We start from the raw sequence: 15,294 nt of genomic DNA, 5'->3' as shown, positions 1-15,294 counted from the left end.
TGTGGCAGCTTGCAGGAGTCGGTGTTGGTGGATTACAATATTTTGTGAGAGATTAGTCTATATTACCTGTTAGGTGTTGGTGCAAGGAGTTTGTACCCCGCTTCCAAATGTTCGCATCCGGGATAGGATTTTTAGAATTATCTTTCTATCTTTTATAAAATTATGAAATGTCGTTGATGTACCCCTAGAAAAAAAATCAAGACTTACCGTCAGAAACCGTATTATGTGGCACAAAGTTGTTATTTTTGAGATAAATACTAACCTTGTGAGTACCGTTTTCTCTTATACTCCCTCCGTTGTAAATTCAACTAATAAGATTTTATATTATGAAACAGAGGGAGTATATGTGTTACATTCGTATCATCTTACAAATTGTTGGGTGCGCCATTTTTTATTTTTACTTTTGATTTTGACGTGGGAACGCAAGCTAGATTCTCACTCGAAGAAGAGGGAACGCGGGAAGGCTGCTGGTACCACCACCGCTTGGCAGGGTCAACACGGACGGCGAGAGGGGGTGGAACACGACGCAAGGAAGAAGAAGCAGTGGGGCGGCTGCAGCGCAGACGCAGTCAGTGCGAGCGCCGCGTGCGTGAATTGCAATTCGCTGTCGCTTGGCCGAGTCACAACACAGGGTCAAACCTTCCGAACCCACCCCCGTTTCCCTGTCTACGCATGTGCTGATGGGTGTGCGTGCCAACCACCGCACCCAACAACTACCCAACCAATCCCTCCCTCTCGGAGTCGCCTCCCACCCCCTCCCCCTCCTCGTCTCTCCTCATCTCGCCTGTGCTCTCCACACGACCACACCAAAAATCGAGAGCCGCCCGCCCGCCTCGCCTCCTCGTCTGCCTCCTCGTCTGCCTCCTCCTCTCCTGCGCTTCAGTTTCCAGGTTACTCTCTCTCCTCTCTCCCGCCTCCTCTACCACTAGCTGCGTCGAATTCGATTTTAGGACGGGCGTATGGGTTGGTTGATTGGTTGCTCTGCATGATTAGCACCCCCCTCGTCGAATTCGATTTGGGAGGATGGGTGGCCGGGCCGGTCGATTCGTTGATCGCCCTGCGAGATTAAACATCTCACAGCGAGTGGGATCGAATTGCGATTCCGAGCAAATCTACCGTGATCCTTGCCCCTATCATTTCCCCTGATTCGGTGCCCGGCTTCCAGCCGGCAATCATGGAATGAAATTAATTTTGCATCATTTCGTTTTTTTTTCATTCCAACCAAGAAGATGAAAGAGCCGATACTGATTAGTAACAGGGGTGGTTGCGGGTTGGTTGGCGGGTCTCTGTGTAGTGCTTGTTTTATTAGGTGATTAGTTCGATGACTCAATCACCATGGATTAACAAATTGTTTATGACTACTGTCAACCAATCCGACCATATGCACCCAGGGATGAAATTTAATCAGACTGTATTGAGTTAATCTGTCTATCCACAGCCTATCAATTCTGTCGGTGCTAAAGAAGATACTTTTATTGATTTCATAAGTTCTGATCATGGCGCTCCCACCATAGGGTGACTGGCAGCTGCATCTCTTGCAGTTCTGGCATATACCATCTCTTGACTCATATTACTCTCACCTCACAGGCTAGGTTGCTGCTGTTGTTCACATGGATTCCTTTTTCCAAAGAGCTTTCGGCGACCCAATGTGCTCGGAAGACAGTAATGTTGTCCAACAAGGAATTGATAAATGCCCATTCCTGAGGAACATCAACGAGCCTACAAGTTTTTCCTTGACATCCATTAATTTCCCCACTCCGGTATGTCCTTACCATCCACCCCTCTTTATCTGAATATATAAGTGTATGTATGTTATTTATTTGCTTGCTAAACTTTATCATTTTCTGCTCGTGAAGGCAACCGGAGCAAAGGGTCCAATTTTTGAAGACGGGCCCAACTTTGACACGGCATTTCGAGTTTTCCACGGCAGAGACGGGGTTGTTCCACTTTCAGAAGGAGCGTTTGCACATATTGAGAAGCCTCTGCCAAAGCCCGCTCCAGAATTTAACCCCTTGGCAGCCAAAGCAGCTACCATCAGTCTCTCAGGATTCGGAGGCTTTTTCAGCTTCGGTGATTTCTCAAACAAGCGCAATAAGCAGAACTCCAACAAGAAGAATCCCAACAACCTCCCCCAGGTAATTATGGTTCCTCTTTTCCTCGTGCATTTGTTCTATCCTTCAAATTATCATCCTTGTGTTAGAAAGTTTCATTACCAGCCTTTAGACAAGACCAGTTTTTTAGTACCAAAAGAAAGCAAATCTATCTTTGATGCAAGCTTCACATGATATTTTTGAACTACCAGACATGGAGCTTATTAAAACGAGCAACGAATATAAGGTTATTCCTTAGAATTGGAGCATGCCATTCATTTACCTGATTTTGCTTTCCTTGTCATTTCAGAATAAAGGCCAGTCTAATAACAATCATGAAGCGATGAGCAATGACTGGCTGGAAAATGGTCAATGCCCTCTTGCAAAGTCATATAGAGCAATTGGTGGAGTCGTGCCTCTTGTCGCAAAGCTGCTGGCGCCCCCAGCTGGTATGAAACTGACGTGCCCTCCTGCAATTGTTGCTGCCCGTGCAGCAATATCCCGCACGGCGTTTGCAAAGGGGCTTCGCCCTCAGCCCCTACCGACAAAAGTAGTGGTGATCGCACTGCTCGGTATGGCAGCCAATGTTCCTCTTGGCATCTGGAGGGAGCACACCACGAAGTTTTCAGTGCAATGGTTTGCGGCGGTCCATGCTGCAGTGCCTTTCATAGGGATGCTGAGGAAGTCCATCCTGATGCCGAAGAGCGCCATGGCCCTTACCATAGCTGCCTCAATATTGGGTCAGACAATTGGTTCAAGAGCTGAACGTATCAGATTGAAGAGGGCAAAATTAGCAGCAGAGGGCCATGGCCATGAACATGCTACCCGGATTGAAGCTCCGGTGAGCCTGAAAACTGGGAGCTCAGGTGCTGTCCAGCTCTGGGACCCGCTCGGCCTTAGGGTCAAAGGCGGCGTGTCTCCAGCCCTGGTTCCGACTGTTGGTGCCATGTATTGATGAGATGATCATGCTTCGTTGCGGCGGCTGTGATAATTGTATCAAGAGTTTCAGAAATTGTTTCTTGTATTCATTGTTATTGTGTCTTGTAAAGGATTACTGGCTACATTGGATTCTTCTCCCCACATGAGTTTGGGTGCAATCAATAAATTTCACCGTGTCCTTTGGTTTCTTCTTTGCAGCAAGGTTGGCTGATTAGACTATTTCTATGTTCCATATGCTTTCATTTGCTTGGTCAAAAGCCAGAACACAACAGCTCCCAACATACCAAATGCAACAGCCAATTAGTAGTAAAACAAGTGTTACAAACTTCTGACAAAAGCTCCAGCAGTTGCTTGCTGTGCAGAATACATTCGACGAGGCTAGCTGGTTAGACCAGTTTTAAGTTCCATGTGCTTTCATTTGCTTGGTCAAATGCCAAAACACAACAGCTACACCATCACACCTAATGCAACGGCAGATAAAGTCTACTGCTAAGGATTACATCATCTTTGTTTGACGAAAGCTCAAGCTAGCTTTAGTATATCTCATCGTCTGGGACATGCGGCGTAAGGAACTTCTGAGGGTCCTTGTACATTTCCTCGTAGTTGTACTTAGGCTTCACCCTCTCCGGAACCGGCTCAAGTGGCATGATGCTGTCTTCGTCGATCACGCCATCGATGATCCCATAATCGACAGCCTCAAGAGGACCCATGTATCGGTCCCTATCGATGTCTTTCTCTACCTGCTCCAGTGTGCGCCCCGTGAAGCCTGAAATCAGCCGGATGACATTCCTCTTGCTAGCCAGAATTTCCTTGGCTTGGACCTCTACATCCAAGGCCTGGCCACTCGCGCCTCCCACGGGCTGATGCATCATAATCCTGGTGTTGGGCATGGCGAATCGTTTGCCCTTTGCGCCACCACCAAGGATTATAGAAGCTGTGGATCCAGCTATGCCCATTCCAATAGTGGATACATCTGCCCTCACCAGCTGCATTACATCAAAGATAGCCATTGTCGCACTGAAATGTAAAACAAAAAAAGTCAAGTCACAAAATGCAACTAGTCTGTATCAACAGATATGCAAAGGCCACTATTGCACGCACTTCACCGTAATGGAAAGGCTAGCCTAAAACTCCTCTCGTTCTCCAATAGTGTTGTTTTAGACCTCAAATATTCCAAATAAATCTACACATAATATTTCAAATGCCCATTCTACTAGTAGTCAAAGTTTGACTTTGCTTATGTCCAAAACTTGTTCTGGTTCCATGAACTAGTCCTTTGGACAGGACTATTCTTTTCCCACCACTCATACCAAACTAGAAGAGGGCACTCCAAGTCAACTAACAATAGGGTCTTCCAAGTCAATAACAGGGCATTCAAAGCCAATTAATAGTCAACTAGTCAAATGTGATACCTTGAAAGAGAGATGAATGTTACGCACATATAAACAAGAAAAACATCATTCATAAGGTGCAACATATATCATTACAAACTCCAGGCATCAAGCAGAATATTTTATTTTCACAGAAACGAGGGGTCTGTACAAAATGCAAATATATAGAAGAACTGTAATCATATGCCCATATTGGCGTAGTACTAAAGAGTTTCATCTAGCTAATCTTATAACAAGCCAAAAGAAACGAGCTAGTGATAGAAGTTTACATACTGTTTGATCATCACAGAGAACAAGGTGTTCAATGCAGGTATTACCAAAAAGTTACATTCAGCTGATCTCATAACAAGCCAATAAGTAGCAAGCTAATGATACAAGCTTAAATATTGTTTGATCATCACAGACAACAAGGTGCTCGATGTTGATATTGCTAAGAGTTTAATTCGGCTGATATAGCAAGCCAATAAGCAGCGACCTACTGACACAAACTTACATACTGTTTGATCATCATAGAGAACAAGTTGCCCGATGCGGATTTGAGTTAGTCACTCCATTCAATTCTAGATTTTAGTTATGGCCTAGATTTCAGTGGTTAACTTAGGTGTTACCATAGGTAGGTTACACTAGGATTTTTTTGTCAACCTTTTTTCCGTTTCAGCAATTACGAGTATAGAAACGACCCACTGGATTAGACAATAATACAATCAAACTGGAATTATTTTAGGGATAACAAAAGCCTAGTTTAATGAAGTAACAACGAAGATAATATTTGCAATCTAGAATTGTTGACGCGGTGAAGAATAAGATTTCCGCCCCTGCTCGGACCAGAAGATTGTAAAACAAAATTGAATGAATAATAACCTTCTGCGGGGATGGCAAATTATTAAAATACATAAAAGGTCTAGCAAGAGGGTGACTCGAGGATAGTCAGTAAAGTATCATTCGGAGATTAGTGCAGATTTTAGCAAATAGGTTTATAGGTGGTATTACAGTCTGAAGGTGTGTCAGTGTCACATTGATCATGGCCAGCAAACTCTTATCCAGCAAGATATTGTCTGATAAAAAGATGGTCTACTACTGTGAATCGACTTGATGAGTCTACTAGAATGCAGGTCATGATTTTGATTAGTGCAGCCTATATCAAATCAAACAGCCGGGAGTGAATACTATCACGAATCGAATTAGTATATCTGGACAAAATAATTTGCCCACAAGATGACCACGTGGAATAATGTAAGACCACAAAAGGCATCCCTTGTTGAGATGGTAAGTAAATTCAACCCTACACAAACCGAGGGAAGGGAGTGATGCATTGGGAGGCGACCTGAGTGATCCACCGGGGGAGTTGACGAAGAGCCGGATGTCAGACTCGGAGTCCATGGCGTCGAGGAGGAGGAGCTGGCTGACGACGGCGTCGGCGAGGAAGTCCTCGATCTCGTTGCCGAGGAAGATGATGCGCTCCCGGAGAAGAAGGCCCATGACGTCACCGCTGGCAACTCCTCCCGGCGCATCCAACTCCGCCCGGATGCCTTGGCCTTCCCACAGGGACAGAGGAGACATGGCCGCCGCCGACGACGCCGCGACCGCGTAGCTGCGGCGGTTCAGCTTGAGGAGGGGATGCGGTCGCGTCGCGGGCCCACGTGCGCAAGCGCATAGCTGCCGGTGCCTGAGGCGGTGAGCGGCAGCCGTGACGGAGAGGGAGGCACCGGCACTCGCGCTGGTGGCCGCCATGCTTATCTATCTAGCTTCGTGGGTTACGGAGCAGCCGGCGGCGGCGGAGTGCTCCTTGTCTCCTCCCTCTGAGTGTGAGAGAGTAGATGGAAGGAGTGGATAACTCACCAGGACTACTGCCTTCTTCCCGTTTGGGCCTATTCCTTCGTCAATGTGTTGGGCCGTTGTCTTTCTTTTCTTCCCTCTTGTTTGAAATTACAACAAGCTCAAAAGAGGAATTGAGATTGCAACACAGACAGCAGATAATATTCCATGAAAATTAAGAAACACAGCACTTAAGCGTACTCACAGTAGTAAAATCATCTTGGTTTAAGGGAATCAGTAGTAAATCATCATCATAAGCTACTTGATCAAAACATAGTACTGCTGGTCAACAACTATGATACGTATAACATGCCCATGGACAGCTAAAACTCTTACACTTGTTTGCCAGCATTCCAAAATTGCCAAAAGAACAATGGATAACACAGCATACAAGTTGACACCATCAAATGACATTATCGAGGCTATTCGATTCTAGTCGTCTGCTTCATCCTCTTCTTCCATGTCGTTTTCAAGATGCGAAAGTGAAACTTTGGCCTTCTTCACCTCCGGCGGCCTCGTCCCAGCACCAATCTCCTCACTCTTCCTCTTCTCGCCCTGCTCGGCATCAACACCATCTTTTCTAGCTTCACCTGAGACCTTGCCATCATCAGCCTTCTCAGCTACAGAATCATCCTTCTTCTCAGATGGTAGCTCCACTCCCTTCTTCAGTGACTGCTCACACTCTTTCAGGAAAGCACGAACGTCATCATTCTCTGCAACATGTAGAGCCGTTTGCCCTGCATTTGTCTTTGTTGTGATGTCCACGCCCCTCCTCACTAAATACTTCACAAGATCCAGGTGGGAGTTCTGAGCAGCAAAGTGCAACGCCGTGAAGCCTTTCCTGTTCTTTGCTTTCACAGAGGCCCCCGACGCCAGCAGCTCACGCACCACTTCCAAATGACCTTTCTGGGAAGCAAAATGGATCGCGGCGGTGTCATCCATTGCTGCAGCCCCGACATCCGCTTTGTGCTTGCAAAGGCATTTCACAACATCAACATGCCCAGCCCATGCCGCCAGATGGAGTCTACATGAACAAAACAAACTATGTCAAGGAGATAAAATGAACAGAGAAAAATGATAGGACATAAAACAAGTTTATCACATCACATAATCTGGTACTACGACTACTGATGCAGAAACCATATTGTGTAGCAATGTTTGATAGAGGGAAACAAATCTATCAATATCAACACAAATGAAACACTATACACAGCTCAGATAAAAAAAATGAAACACTCAGTTTGAGAAGCTGGAAGCAGTGGCGGAGACAGGGGGGGGGGGGAGCAGGAGCCCCCCCCCCCCCCACCCCCTAACGATCGACTAGCATTCACGACCTACCAGGAAATTAGCGATAACAAGGCTGACTTGGCCCCCCCTGACTCAGGTAAACTCTGAAGAAAAGGAAAAGGGCCCATGAGAAAGCCCACTAATGGCCGGATGGCGTCCTCTCCGTTCGTAGTTTGCTAGGTTGTAGGCCGGCCCTAGCGCTCTTCTGTGATTAGCATGTGCGTGGGATTAGCCCTTGCGCCGCCGCCGTCGCCCTCCCTGCTCGGTGCTACAGTATGATCAACAGCGACGCAGGTGCTTCACTCCTCGATTCTTCAAGCTTCAGCTAACGATCTACTGAACTAGCCATGGACCATGGTAAACACACTACCCTGTCTATTAATCTTTCTCAGTTCTCTTTCTGTTCGTGTCAGACTTATACGTCAGGTTTAATTACTTAATACTTTGGTTTTGTGATCTATGATGCTGTGAAGATTTTTGTTATCTTGCACGTCGTGCTGTAAATTTTCGCCGTGCTACAAGTTATCATCTACTAGTTCATATCTATGTACAAAGATTCATATTACGAATTTATACAACGTATCTAATTTGGAGAATTCAGTTCTGACTAATGAAGAGAAATGTGCCGCCACACACCATTCAAATTTATTCATTTTTAAAGCATGTCGATGCGACTAGTTATAATTCTCTCGGTCTCAATGGCCTACGTAAAGCGAATTTATTCGACTATTAAAATCGTCAAGACAGCTTGCTTCATCTTTGCATAATAAGCTACATTCACAGATAATTATAAGCTAAGGTACCAATTAATGATTTTACTGGCAACTATAGAGACAAATTTAAACAAATTCAAATGTGCTGATGCTTTTATAGACCAAAGCAAAACCTTTATAATACTAGATGGTTATTTTTTTTCGCACTTGATATTTTTTTACCAACTTGGCTTGCCCCCCCCCCCCCCCCCCCCCCCCTCCCACCCCCCTATGTCAAAACGCCGGCTCCGCCCCTGGCTGGAAGCATCCATATACGAGGAATAGATAACTCTTGGGGCTTGTCCGCTTGTGTGATATTACCGCCGTGCCAAAACGTCATATATTTTGGCATGGAGGTAGTAGTATTCAAACAGTTGTCTTCAAAATTACCAACAAGGACAATAGATGGAACATAATGGTTTGTCCCAAAGATACAAAATTAGCAGGGTAAGTGAGACCACAGCTAGCAGTTCAAAGCTGCTATCCTATCAAATGAAAAAGGCCCAGAGGTAGCAGCACATCTGAAAATTAAAACAAGCTTGAAACATATACCTAACTAGAGGAACAGAGGATGGAGAGAAGTGCCACCGTGTTGCAGACTAATTTGAAAAGGCAGCAGCTATGGCAAAGGCACTATAATGCGTCACTTAGGGATATAACATCACAATAAACACTGCATCAGTGCATGGGCCAATAGCTAAAAAAATTAGGGGCACTTGGTATTAACTTGCAGCACATAATCAGTCAGCCAGCATACACAAGTAATCATATAATGAAGTAAATAAGTAAGCACTTAATCATGTGACATCACTATATCAGAATTACACGGTATGGTGGAGCTATCAATCAGAGAAGGAGCTATAGCAGAATTACAGCATTAATAAAGACAGGTAGTGGATAGTACTCTAGGACTGCTCGCGAAAGGAGCAATGCAATACAGTATTTTTCTTTCGAAAACGAGGTTAAAGTTAAACCTGCCCGGGCTAATAAAGACAGATAGTGGATAGTACTATCTAGGACTAGGAGGAAGAAGAGGGGAAGAGGAAGGGAAAGGATATTGTTACGGGGTGCGGGAGAGGCGGTCTCTGGAGTTGAGGGCGAGAGGGTTGGACTCGCAAAGCGACTCCGCCGCCGCCGCATCACCCGACCTCGCGGCCTTGTGCAGCTGCAGATCCTCCTCCTCTCCTCCACCACGACCTTCTCCTCCTCGGCCTCGGCCTCTGCCTCCTCCGCGCCCCCCACCGCCCGCCGCCGGCTCGGCGTCTCCCCATCTCTCTCACACGGGTCTCACACGGGCTCGCGGCAGCGGTTGAGAGAGAGAGAGCGCGCCGCCGTTTGCGGCGCCCGCGGAGGGGGGGGGGGGGGGGGGGGGGGGGGGGGGGGAGAGAGAGGAGAAGGAAGGACCAAGGTGGGGAAATCGTCGGGCGGAGGACGAACTCAAGCAGCCCTCCTGCTGCGCTAAGTTTCGTAATGGGCCGGGCCGGGCCGGAGCTTTTATTTTAGAGTAAAATTCCCTCCATATTTTTTTAGAATATTCCCTCCACGGGACATCCTCGTGTGAATTCCCCTTAAAAAAAGGACATCCTCACACGAATGGGTTTCAGCCGTCAGATTGTCACACGGATCGATATCCACCGTTTGTTTTAGACTAGCAGTTGAAAGTTTTGTTCATATGCTTCACACGTCTGGCCAACAATAGCCCTCCTTCGCGTAGGGCCCGCGATTCAGAGACGTACCTGGTCTTCATGGGGTGGGAACATAATGCTCTTCTCTCTTATCGAAATCTCTTCTCTTCTCGAGCGATTTCATGTCGTCGACATCACCGTCGCCACTCCACTGATGCGGCAAGAGCAGCTCGATGTTCCCAATCACCACCTCGCCTCTTGCCATCCCTTGCCTCTGCCTACTCCTCCTTTGCCACTGCCATCAGTCACCGAAGCACATTGACCGCACCTTTGTGCTCCTCTCGACCTCAAACGACGGATCTTCGCTACCGCATTGTCTTCTCGCCATCTCTCTCGGAGTTGCAATTAATCCTAGCCTTTGCAGTTCGGATCTATGGCGCGAGGATTACTATATGGTGGTGTTGACGCTCGTGTTAGTGGCAATACCGCTCAGCTGGGACAACCTTGCACGTGTGCTCAGTGATGCCCTTCTGAGGGTTTGCGCTTTGGCGACATCGACCCATCTGTGGTATGTAGGAGGCGATGATTAGTTCATCATTTGATAATCCTCTTCCCATGCCCCTCTTTTCTCCAGTCTCTTTGTTTCTTATTTCCTCAATTTAAGTCATTCATGTTTACTTTGTGCGGACTAATAAGGCTGCATTCATGGGATTAGAAGATGATTCTTTGGTTTGTCCTGCAATTTTGGGTTTTCCATCTCTCTTTCTCGAATCTACAGGGGTCTATAGAATAATTAGTCCCTAGTCCATTGGTCCGGTCATCTATACAATGTTGCAATCAATATGTTGGTAGCTTGTTAAGAAAAGTAAAAAAAGGACCTTTGCAATCATGATTAGATTGAACCACCATTCTAGATGAATGTAAGCAAGGTGTCTTGTGGGTCTACTCCGTAGATTTATTTTGGTGCTTTGTCTTTGTAAGATTTGCAATTTGCCAAAGAAAATGCAGTTTGCAAATGATTATGTTCATATTGCGTTTCTATTTGCCTTGACAACAATCATCGCCCATAGTTTCTTTGTCGATTTGTTTTTGATGACATAAGATCCTACTCATGAAGGATTTTCCCCCATCCATTTGCAACTGCGCAAAGACCAACTACAGCCAAAATGGCTGGGGCTACCACGTAACGCACGCGTGCATCGCCTCGTACGTTGTTTCGCCTGTGTGCCGGTTTGTGCGTGGCTAGCCTGCCCGGACGTGTAGGGGCTTCGACTGGTCGGGCTTTAACTTGTCGGGAAGCTCTTTCATTGTCTAACGATTTACTTATCCAGAGATTGCGTGAGTGTTGAGGCAAGGAGAGGAGGAAGACAATGAAGCTATTATTAGAGAGACCAATTTCGAAAGATCATCTTATACCTTTTGTAAGAAAAATTATGAATTTAGAAGCTCAAACTATGAAGTTCACAACTTATCTAGGCATGCTTTATGTTTGGATCAGGGCCGCCATATCTGACTGGGTCAAACCCATAATCATATTTGTATCCCCATGTTGATTGATCAATAAAATCTACTAGCAGATTGTTCCAGAAAAGAAAAATGTCATGTGTCTTGTTAAAAAAATGCCATGTGTCAATACAAATTTCGGATTGATAAAGAATTTGTGTTCTCCCCGCAACCCCCCACCCCCAAAAAAAAGCCGCCGCCGACTCATCTATATATTCGGAGCGCCGCGTCTCCCTTTTTACTCCCACCCATCGATGATCGATCGATCGGTGGACTGAAACACCGAGTTCAGCAGGAGCGATCTCGATCCCGATCGGCACACGCATAGGAGATCGATGGCGATTAGCAGCCGCAACACGGTCACCCTCCGCAGCTCCCACGGCGAGGAGTTCGTTGTCCAAGCGGACACGATCGCGGCGGCGTCGGCGCTGATCAAGCAAACGATGGAGAAGGACTGCGCCGCCAGCGTGATCCCGCTACCCCAGGTGACCGGCCGCATCCTCGCCCGCGTCGTCGACTACTGCAATCGCCATTACGCCGACGCCGACGCGGCCGCGTACGCGTACGCCAGTCCCTTCTTGGTCGACCCCGACCTGGAGCGCTTCGACACCGACTTCGTCAGCGGCATCGACCAGGACACGCTCTTCATGCTCCTCCTCGCCGCCAAAGACCTCGACGTAGAGGGGCTCCTGAACCTGGCGTGCAAGACGGTGGCCGACCAGATGAGGGGCAAGACGGTCGAGGGCATGCGCGCACACTTCGGCATCGTCAATGACTACACCCCGGAGGAGGAGGCTGAGCTCCGCAGGGAACTTTCATGGGCGTTGTAGTAAACACACAAATCACTACCCAATCACGTTCTTCTTTTTTTACTTTTGGCGATTTGTTGCTGCCATGGACTAGCAACGTTCCTCGGTGCTCGACTTCATGATAGTAGTTTCTTATACACATTTAATGGGATATGTCAGGACCTATTTTCTTTACCCTTGGCATTTGCGTCGTTATAGTGCACAGTCATTTTTATACTCCGCATGTTGTTGCGGGAGTAGTTTGAGACATATTTTAATGTGATTCATGGTATGAAATATGAATATTTGAAATAATAATAATAATAATAATATAAAAAGCTAAAATTGAAAATACATATAATTTATTATGTCTGATTACTATATAGTTGTAAAATGTTTATTAAATCATAATAGAATGAAACTTCTCATGTGTGTTTGCATGATGCTATGAGTTTTTTTCATGCATGTTTCATGATGAAGTGGTATGCTTGCATGTTGAGAGAAATATGACAATGAGGGTGAGTCTTTTCTCATGCATGTTGTGCGATGATGTGACATGTTTACATGTTAAGAGAAATATTAGTGGGGGCATATATATAAATAATATTATTTAGTAGAGTATATAATAAAGCCAACCACGATCGAAACATTACAATAAGTGAAATAAATAACTACGACCAAGTCTATTTCTTGTGCAACCGTTCACCAAGTTGTCTCTTGCCTCCTCACGGATTCATTAGATAGGAAATCTTCAGATCTATGCTTATACTTAACAAGGATATTCATCCTTGTTGCAAGACTAGCCAATGAGGATCATCATAACAACAAGTAGACAACATATTACAACAAGATAGCGAGCAAGTCTGTCGTTACTAAACCTGACCAATAAATGTCATGCCAAGAGTTTCATCCAGATACACGCCTTCGCCAACACTCAATGCCATGACCAGAAGGTATTACTAGTAGATTGGCTATCATAGATTTTTTCCTGGTAAGTCGGTTTTTTGCCTTGCCCGAGTTACCTCCTCCCACAAACTCAGGTACACAATTTCTATGGAGGGTAGGCCTCTCTCTAAAGAGTCTCCATCTCTTTGTCGCCAATGACACCCTCTCATCTTGTATCTTCACCGATAACCCTCTTACTCGCCTCTGTCTGCTTACGACGTCCCCATCTCTATTTCATTATTTCATTTGTAGCAGAAAATACATAAAACTCATATACGTATTAATACACTCTCTTTACATAAAGATTTCACAATTCGCTATGCAAGAACCGTTGACCAATTGTAAGGTAGTGCAACTTTTAAGTGATGTTTATCTCTAGGTGATATTTTGTAAAGTGCTCGTAGAACATGCCACATATCTAGGAATTTGAAGCTCCGGTGTAGAATGCAAAATGAGACATAAAAATCAAAGGAAGTGGACAAAAAAATGTCGAGCATAGGCATCACATGTAATTTGATAATAAAATACAGACCCATAGTCCGAGGGGGGGCTACTAGATGAGATCGTCTCAAAAAACAAAGTGGCGGCGACGAGAAATTGCGGTACATTCAAGAAGGGGGCCTGGTAGGGCCCCCACAGAGCTTGGACACTGGGGTTGTGAGCCCCACCTGGCCCATGGCTCTTGACTCTGGTTCTTTTATGATATAGAAACTCCTGTTGTATTTTTCTGAATTTTTCCCGTGAGCAAAAACCACCTGTTTACCCTAAAACCTAAAACACTAGAAAACATGAAATGCCACTTCACACTTTATTAATGTATTAGTCTAAATAAATCATAAGAACATGCATATTCATTGATATTAAAGTATGAAAATTATAAAAAGTATGTATAAGTGTAGCGCGTACCAAAGGCCCAACAACTACACCCTAACCTCTGGTCTAGGGATGTCTAACATGCCTATGGCCCGTGGGCTGCGATGAAGTGCTAACAACTACAATCTAGCCTCTGGTCCAGGGGCGGCTAACATGCCTATGGCTAGTGGGTTGCGATGAAGTGCTAGGACATCTAGGGTTGTTCCATCGCATGGGCCACGCGCCCATAGCCCGAGCCTTACCTTAAACCCATAGATCAAAGCTTGCATCCACTACCCCTCCACCTACCACCTCAAGGATAAACTTTTGGAGCTCTAGTTCTCCTCCCTAGATTTATCTAGTGAGAGTGGAGGGAGTACATGCCCATATGGGTGGGGGGATTATAAGGGATGTGTCTCTTAGAATTAAGTTGATGGTATCCTAAAATAACGTGGACCGTCTATACATTTGGGGTATAACAGCTAGTTTCAGTTTATACTCAAACAAGACTGTCACAGAGTACCATTATTACAAAGGGAGTACCCTAATCTTGAGGGTAAAATTATAATAAGGGTAGCTAATGTGTTTAATATTTTCTCATGCCTATAATTCATCATTAATCCTAATATCAAATTACAAGAGGTGTGCCTCGACCATGCAATGAAGATGTGGTGATAGAATGGTCACTACAGTGGGAACTATCGCCTGGAAGGTGATGCCTTGGAAGTTGTGGATAGCTAGGTTGATTAGAGAGGCAACAATGGCGGCCGTTGTGTGAGTAGCAGCTCTGAAGAGACTAACACAAAGTAACAGACAATCTCCATGAACACTTGGGACTGACCATCTATTGATGATGTTTTCTCATTTGCATGGCATTCCATGGATTCTTTTCGATAAAAGATGAATTTTATTGACTCAAAATGAAACATCAAATGGATACAAACACATGAAACACACCATCATCAAATGGCTCACTACCATACCAAAGATTATGCGCCGAAGTTAGCAGGAATCTAAGAAAAGTTACCATGCATGATGGGAAATAGTGTGAGATGAAAGAGACACTATTTGGCAAATAAACAGCAGGAAAATATACATAGATAGTAGCACCGGCAGCTCAACTCCCCCGACCCTCCTCCCCCCCCCCCCCCCCCCCCCCCCCCCCCCCCCCCGGCCCGCGGCTCACTCCCGCGAGCGATGGGAGGGAGCCCTAGCCGCCCCACCTCGCGACCCCAACTCCCTCCCCTGCCGCCGCCGGCAGGTGCTGATGGGAAAAGCCCAGTCAGCGTGGCCGAGGCGGGGCGTCT

The 15,294-nt window shown here is 45.9% G+C and overlaps 4 protein-coding genes across 4 annotated transcripts; 2 read left to right on the top strand and 2 right to left on the bottom strand.

The window, feature by feature from the left end:
• Nucleotides 1-643: 643 nt before the first annotated feature.
• On the top strand, nt 644-3,216 carry LOC125512164. Its single transcript, XM_048677247.1, has 4 exons — nt 644-890; nt 1,588-1,760; nt 1,857-2,135; nt 2,401-3,216. The coding sequence occupies exons 2-4, from the start codon at nt 1,611-1,613 to the stop codon at nt 3,043-3,045; spliced, it is 1,074 nt and encodes a 357-aa protein (XP_048533204.1). The 5' UTR covers nt 644-890; nt 1,588-1,610; the 3' UTR covers nt 3,046-3,216.
• A 94-nt stretch (nt 3,217-3,310) lies between these two features.
• LOC125512172 (ATP-dependent Clp protease proteolytic subunit 4, chloroplastic) lies at nt 3,311-6,277 on the bottom strand. Its single transcript, XM_048677253.1, has 2 exons — nt 5,745-6,277; nt 3,311-4,046 (listed from the first exon to the last, which is right to left on the bottom strand). Exons 1-2 carry the CDS (start codon nt 6,149-6,151, stop codon nt 3,563-3,565), a joined length of 891 nt encoding a protein of 296 aa, XP_048533210.1. The 5' UTR covers nt 6,152-6,277; the 3' UTR covers nt 3,311-3,562.
• A 199-nt stretch (nt 6,278-6,476) lies between these two features.
• LOC125512180 (serine/threonine-protein phosphatase 6 regulatory ankyrin repeat subunit B) lies at nt 6,477-9,597 on the bottom strand. The gene is made up of 2 exons (XM_048677263.1): nt 9,339-9,597; nt 6,477-7,259 (listed from the first exon to the last, which is right to left on the bottom strand). The coding sequence occupies exon 2, from the start codon at nt 7,175-7,177 to the stop codon at nt 6,668-6,670; it is 510 nt and encodes a 169-aa protein (XP_048533220.1). The 5' UTR covers nt 7,178-7,259; nt 9,339-9,597; the 3' UTR covers nt 6,477-6,667.
• A 2,140-nt stretch (nt 9,598-11,737) lies between these two features.
• Nucleotides 11,738-12,382, top strand: LOC125532863 (SKP1-like protein 4). Its single transcript, XM_048696747.1, has one exon. It carries the CDS (start codon nt 11,738-11,740, stop codon nt 12,230-12,232), a length of 495 nt encoding a protein of 164 aa, XP_048552704.1. The 3' UTR covers nt 12,233-12,382.
• The last annotated feature ends 2,912 nt before the right edge of the window (nt 12,383-15,294 follow it).

Source organism: Triticum urartu, chromosome 1 (assembly GCF_003073215.2).
Source record: "Triticum urartu cultivar G1812 chromosome 1, Tu2.1, whole genome shotgun sequence".
In the NCBI taxonomy this organism is placed as follows: Eukaryota; Viridiplantae; Streptophyta; class Magnoliopsida; order Poales; family Poaceae; genus Triticum; species Triticum urartu.
The sequence above is the reverse complement of the archived record's forward strand: the minus strand, read 5'-3'. Positions and strand labels throughout refer to the sequence as shown.